At 29.9% G+C, this 7,566-nt stretch overlaps 1 protein-coding gene across 1 annotated transcript; it reads left to right on the top strand.

Moving 5' to 3' along the window:
• Positions 1-6,490: 6,490 nt before the first annotated feature.
• On the top strand, positions 6,491-7,039 carry LOC106691807 (ras-like GTP-binding protein Rho1). Its single transcript, XM_014437698.3, has one exon. The coding sequence runs from the start codon at positions 6,491-6,493 to the stop codon at positions 7,037-7,039; it is 549 nt and encodes a 182-aa protein (XP_014293184.1).
• The last annotated feature ends 527 nt before the right edge of the window (positions 7,040-7,566 follow it).

The raw sequence follows: 7,566 nt of genomic DNA, 5'->3' as shown, positions 1-7,566 counted from the left end.
TAGTCCAGGTTAAAAATTTAATTATTTTTTATAAGAAATAGGTGTTGAAAAAATATAATTTGCACCGGAAAACTTAACAATAATAAAAGCGGAAACTTTAAATGTGAAAACTATTTACTTCTGGATACCTGAAACTCAATACAAAAGAAAAATCTGAAATCCATTTAATGTAAATAGGTTTCATGATATAAACCTAAACGCTATGCATTTAACTGGCTATAGATACTAGTCAGGTAAAAATAGGATTCCATTCAAAATCTTAGGCGATGTATACCTCCATAAAATATCTTTTTAATTAATAATTTATTTATTGATAGATATTACAATTTGCCACACAATTATGGGCAATAGGTAATAGTGATGAATGATCACATTCATACTAAAACAAAAATAAAAATAAATAAATATTAAAATATATACAAACAGAAGGATAAAGAAATTGAACATAATCAAACTATGTGTATGAAAAAATTAATAAAATAATATAATCTCTAATCGCATTTTCACTCTTATATACAATATTTATACAATTGACCCTGAGAATCCCCGAGCCCACTCTATCCCCACGTGTGAGGGGTAGAGTAGAGCTCAAAACCATAAAACATCTAACACTAAATTAAATACAATACTACATTGTCCCTTTTCTCCTCCCCTCCCTCCTCCCCCCGATATAAGCCTAAGGAATCCTAAGGAAAGGATTAACACGTGCCTCCTAAATTTTGATGAAACCTTTTTAGGTGAATCTAGGGTTCAAGATATTGATCACTCGTCAATATGCTAATATTGACCAGTGATCAATATTTTGAATTGGCTCATATTGAATCAATATGTTGAATTGCGTTGGTCCCTAGACCAACACGCCCCAAGAGTTCCTGGAAAAAACAGGCAAAACACACTTTGTATTATTCATATCTAATTCTCATAAAAAATTGTAATCTAATAAAACTGTCTCAAATGCAAAAGTGTTAAATTAAAAAAAATAATAAACCATGAAAATATCCAAATATGAAGTTTGTAACATCAAAAATCCTTCAAAATAGTGATTTTCTTGAGATAGTGTTCGTCTTTGAGATTAGTATTTCGCAACTCAAAAAAAAAATAAAAACATTTTACATCTTATTTGTATGTAAATCGATCTATTATATATGTAGAATTTCAAGGTAGATTAAATATTTTTACATTGTTTTTTACTCTTTGACTTGTAAAAGGAGAAAAAATGGATCAGCATTATGGATGTACTAGTTGTGAGAATTATTTATTAATTTTAATCTTTAATAGATTTTTTATTATCTTTCGTAGAAGCTACTTTTAGCACAAAAATACAGAAGATGGCAGTTATTCTACTTGTATTAGTCTCTTCTCCAGTGAGCAGGCAAAGAAGTCGTCTACCGTTTCGATTTTCTCTTATGTAAGCGGTCTTACAATAGCACTTTCAATGAGTTCTATACATTTGCACAAGCCTGAGATGATGTCAAACCAAAGTTGGAAATTAAATATTTCCTACAGCCATCTTTCGATTCACTGAAGAAAAAAAGCTAAAAGCTGATAAAAAAACAAAACCTATAGGTTGATTATATTTTATGAGTCATTATCCTTGTAACATGAATATAAATACATTTCAAACTCTAGGTTCTGAATCGACACTGTGTATTTCACGACACAACGAAACATTTCAAAATCAATTTAAAAGTTTTCAAAAATTTATTTCTACATTAGAAAAAAAATTTATCTCACATCATCTTATAATATTTATCATACAATGATCAGTGTATAGTAATTATTTTTTTGTTACAATGGATTGATTATCATTATTATTTTTGAATCAGTGTCCAACTTGCCGAATCAATCATTTCAGGGTCGTATTCAATTCAGAGTTGGAAAATTGACTGAAAAGAAGCAGTTGTTTAATAACGAAGATGTGCACCACTTACATTCATTTCATATAGAAAAATATCGCAAAACGATAAAAAATGTGTTTAAAAAAAACCATACGTTTTCTTGTTAGTATTCTGTTGATCATAAAATATGATCTTGTTTCATTAGTGTATGTCCAATAAAAATTTTTGGGGATTCGAGATCGTGTATTACATATATTAGCTTATAGGCATCTTACTTATAGGATTGATATGATATTCTTTTATTTCCTTCTAACCACACCAGTGCTGTTCTGAGGTCATGGCAGATTTTTTAGACTATTTTGAAGTTTAAATTATACTTAATAATTTGTTAATTTTTACACACTTTTTATTTGTACTGATTATTTTTTATATTACATCATCTAATAAAAAATGACTTAGATATAATAAGTAAATATTACTATAGATAAATAAGAGATTAAGATTATTCGCTCACCAAAGATTGTGAAATGAAAAAATAATTAAGATAATATTTTATAGAAGCGAGATAAAATGAGCGAAAGATGATAAGTAACAGAATTTAACATCACATGATTAAAATGATCAATCTAAACAATTTAAGCTGAATGAGAACCAGATAATGAATATCAGAGTGAAAAATAAGCGAAAATTTTAAGGCAGTTCGGTTTTACAGCCACCATTTTTTTTTTTTTTATTTATTCATATTTTTTTAAATCAATAATATAATCTTAGTCAGCACGAACGTTTCTGTAAATTTATACCACGCAAGATTTTTTAATGATTTTTGAAAACAAAATTCAAGAAGGCGGTAAAAAAAAAAAATAATTTTCTCGCTTTTTGCTTAATTTTTAGGTGCCGTATACAACTCCAGGGTTAGAGACACCGTATTCTGGATTTCATGGTTACATTTCTCGATACAAGTAGTTCTTCTTTAGGAACGGTTCTAAGAAAAGATTCTTCCAATTTTCTGTCAGTAAAGCTTGACGTTGTTCCTGTAGGCCAAAAAGACATTCTTGATGATTACTGACGCGAATAGTGTTCCAAGTGGGTTTCTTTCAAGAAGGTGCTTGTGTCTTAATATTGAATGTCCGATCCTGAATCGGGTTATGATGGACTGTTCATGACGATTTTCGAAAATTGGCGGTAGAGCTTGAGTATCACCAAGTGTTGTCTTTTTTTTATCTGTTTCAGGTCCTTGGACCAAAAACAGCTCCATGCTTCCTTGCATTGGGTCAGAACCGATTTATGGTAATCATAGAGCGCCAGGTTATAATTAGGCATTGGAAATAGGAAATTTCTCGCTTAGATCATCCGAGACTTTTAGTATTTGCCACTTTAAAGATATTTTATTTAGGGTATTTATTAATAGGGTAAAGTAATAACCGCAAGATATTACTGTTATGGACAGCTATTGGAAAAATCTTGAGATTCAATGTGACTCATTTCCTGGTAAGGAATCGATAATGATACATTGACAACTCTCGCCCTCAATTCGCACTACGTCCGCCACATTAGTCAAGTATAAGAATCAGAAATCTCTAAAAAGAACAGGATTTCATAATAAAAAAAAATAAATATAAGGATTATATTTTATAAATAAATCAATTGGTATCCATGTTCAGTCTCAACACTTTATTATATCAAAACTCCAACGTTTCGGCCAAATTGGACATCCTCAAGGACAATCTTAAATAGTTTGTTTATATGATAGTTGATAATGCAAGTTGATCTAAAATTAAGAGTTATAAAAATAAATGAAATTGTGACAAAATAGGGTAATCTGACTTGTAATTAATGACCTGGGCTGAATATCCTGCAAAATGTTATTAAATAATTGGCTGTGAGATGTAAAATTATATTTAAAATTGGCCTTGAGGATGGACGAATTGCCCGAAACGTTGGACTATTCATACAATAAAGAGTGTTGAGACTAAACATGGATATCAATTGATTTATTTAAAAAATGGATACTAATCTCAAGAAATTGAAAAGATTGTACATAAAATAAAGATTATAGTTAAGCAAGTAATGTAGAGGTAAGGGATTAAATCCCTTCAACTAGAAACATAATCGTGTTTTAAAATAAGAAAAAATAATTAAGTCAACTTACATTCTTTAACATTATTTTAAACAAAATGAATAAATTCTTTATTTATGCTGAGACAAGTCCTTTTAGATATTAGGTATTCCTTTAGATATCTTTTTAGATATCGAACAACTATAAATCAATTTATTTTAGCAAATATCATGATAACTACTATTCCTACGAAGGTAAAGGTCATAAACTACTTTATAGTACATTAGACTAGCTTTAATTTGAATAATAGATTTGAATAATAGACATCTGTACGTCACATAGTTCCTGAGATATAGATTTCTCAAAATAGATTCACTAACTACTGATATTTTTATGGAATGTAGCTTTTTAAAAGGCTATATCTCGAGAACTATTGGACGTAAAATGCTCTATTAGGGCTGATATTTCAGCAAATTGACTCTCCTTCAAATATTGATCTTTCAGATTTTCTAGTGTTGTTGGTAGTTTTTAAGATATAGAGCTCCGAATGAAAAATTAATGTTTTTTTAAGGTTTTGAAACAGCAGCCATTTTATATTCCCAGTACCTATATTCACACTTGGCAGACTCATCAGTTTTGACTAGTAATTATACATAGTTTTCATTAAAGTAATCAAAAATTGGGGTGAAATAACTGCCTTATTTTCTTCCCAGCTCTTGTACTATATTATATAGTAAATATATGTGGTTTTATGAGCCTATACGAGCAAATAAATGAATACAAAAGAATTTAGTATTAAGACTTAACATGAATATCAATTGATTGATTTAAAAAATAAATACCAGCCTCAAGAAATTGAAAAGATTATATATAAAATAAATATTACAGTTAAGCATGTAATGTAGGAGTGAGCGATTAAATACTTTTAACTGGAAACATAATCGTGTTTTAAAATAAGAAAAATCAATTAAGTCAACTTACAATCTTTAACATTATTTTAAATAAAATGAATAAATTCTTTATTTATGCTCATACAAGTTCTTTTAGATATTATATAGTAAGCAGATGTGCTTTCATGAACCTACGAGAAGAATAAATTAATATAAAAGAATTTAGCAATAAAAAGCAATAAGTACATTAGGTATATAAATATGTATGTGTGTGATAGATAGGTATTGTGGAGGGATTATAAGGCAGCAATGGTACTGAAGCGACAGACAAAATTTCATATGCAAGAGTATCTGATAATGAATAATCTGCCAAAAGCTACGGCTCGTTTTATGTAAATCTAAAGACTGTAGATGATTTGAATTAAAGGGGATCGGAGATGTCTGATGGACAGCGGGATTGTTTTACTTGGTAAAGGAAGTATGTCAAGAAAATCCCCAAAAACATTTATCGTTGAAACATCAATATTTTGTCTTATGTCACTTATTATAATATCAATATTTGTTTTTTAATTATTAGTTTTACGCGTTTTCAAATTTCAATTATCATGAAAATGTGCAATTTTTATTTTCAAAAGAAATAAATATCTGTGCCTCGGACCACCTTAAAGAAAACGTTTTATCAGGAAATATTTGGCTTTTGTGTCAACATAAAGATATCATCAGTGGGGAAATCCAGGATGCCCGACTTGAAGTAGCTCAGTCAAGCGACAACATAGAGTACATTTAAGGAAAACTTATTTTTCTATGGATTTAATAATTTTAATAAAAAATTATGTATATTGATTCGAAAACACTAGCTGTTTTATGGTTTCTAATCTATTTAGTTTAAAATGAATGCATGCTCTAAGCATTTTACCCTAAGACTTAAGCGAATACTCTGACCCAAAAAAATTATGTGATATGATTGTAAATGCGTCACTGCTATACATTGTACTCTGGTCCGGCCCAAAGTAGAAGTAAAAAATGATCTGCTCAGGATCTCAGATATATTAATTCCTAATTAATTGACTATAAAGATAATGAAAATTAATTTGAACACAGAGGCTGTATTAATATTTTTAACGTCGCCATTAAATAAATAAATATGGTTTTGTTTATTTATGTTGTTCTTTGCGGAACCCACCCCCCGACAAACTTCTCCAATAATATTTTTAATGTTTTTTAACACTGTTTTTCATTTATTTTGTGTAAATAATAAATAACAATATAAATATTGCTCATGGTAAATTCATAAAGTAGGGAACAAGTCATGGCCCAAGTTACAAAAGAGGCCATGTTGGTACAGTAGAGGGTCATTTATTATTCACTAAAAAAAAAGCTCTATTTTGAAATAAAAATTTTTATTTCAAAAGATATGAAAGATTAATAAAAACTAAACCAAGGTACAACGGTTTCCCTAAAACCATTTAGTAAGGATTAAAGGTTAAAATTCACAGACTATGTTTACACTAACAACTAACAATAACATGTATTTATATATTTTAGCACAAGAGAATTTGGTTTACCTCACATACCTTTTTTCCGGATGCCTAAGTGCATTTCAATTGTTTAGATTAGATACATAAGCAAACATCTCAGAGATAGCTTATCTCGTCGAATATCGGCAGTCAGTGTCGAGTGATCCAAGTGTACAGTGCAAAGGATTTATGGATAACATTAAAACGGAGAAGATTCTATTTGTTGGTGATGCCATGTGTGGAAAAACCAGTATCTTGCAGGTCTTTACCAAAGGCCATTTTCCGCAAGGTTGCTATACACCGACCATATTTGAGAACGAAGTTGCAGACATGAGTTATAAAAAAAAGCACTTTAAACTTTTTTTAGTTGATTCGTCCGGACAAGAGGACTGGCAGCACATACGTAGCCTGCTGTACTGCGATGTCGAAGTCATTGTCATCGTTTGCTCTATAGACAGCATCGACAGTTTGGAAAACGTCAGGGAGTACTGGGTTCCGGAGATCAAGGAGTTCGCACCACCGGGGATACCAAAACTTTTAGTGGCGAATAAGAAAGACTTGAGGGATGGATCTAAGGACCAAATCGAATACAAGGAAGGAGAAATCATGGCTAAAGAAATTGGTGCATACGCCTACCTTGAGTGCTCAGCGTTGAGGTACGAAGGTATCGAAGAAATTTTCTTTTCGATAGTGAAATTACTAAAGAAAAATACTGGCTGCTCGTGCGTTATTTTGTAAGTTTATTTTTGATATTGAAATATTAAGCGTCGAAAGAAGCGGCTACGCAACAGTGCTGTTATCCTATAAACAATAGAATATTTATATAATTTAAATATCTTAATGACTTGCTAAATATTCAGTTATATTTCTAATTGAATGGCTTCGGGCAAGAATGTGTCAAGCGACAATTTTGAAAACAATAAGATTTTTCAGGTCCTCTGTTTCACTGCACAGCCATTTTTTTTTTGTTTTATCTAATAAAATAGATCCAAAAAGTTTAGTTATAATATTATGGAATATGAAAAATATAAAACATTAAATAAAAATAGAATTTTTCAAAAAAGCTCTATTGAATAATTTTCATCATGCGGCTTGTCATATTCATGCCCTAAGCCTTTCAATTTTCTATAAACAGTACAAAGGACTGCCTGAATTAATAATATAAAAAAGTTTGACAATGTGAATTTCCCTGTTTAGATTTTAATCCTTTTGCATAATAAAATACAAAAAAAATTACATTGTTTTAATGGATGCCAATAATTTTC

Source organism: Halyomorpha halys, unplaced genomic scaffold, assembly GCF_000696795.3.
Source record: "Halyomorpha halys isolate HHAL.00 unplaced genomic scaffold, Hhal_1.1 Scaffold3311.1, whole genome shotgun sequence".
NCBI classification, from domain to species: domain Eukaryota; kingdom Metazoa; phylum Arthropoda; class Insecta; order Hemiptera; family Pentatomidae; genus Halyomorpha; species Halyomorpha halys.
This window is presented reverse-complemented; position numbering and strand designations above follow the sequence as displayed.

What these genes read in the sequence shown, in the direction of transcription:
- LOC106691807 (XM_014437698.3), top strand. Translation starts at nt 6,491, where the DNA reads ATGGATAACATTAAAACGGAGAAGATTCTATTTGTTGGTGATGCCATG.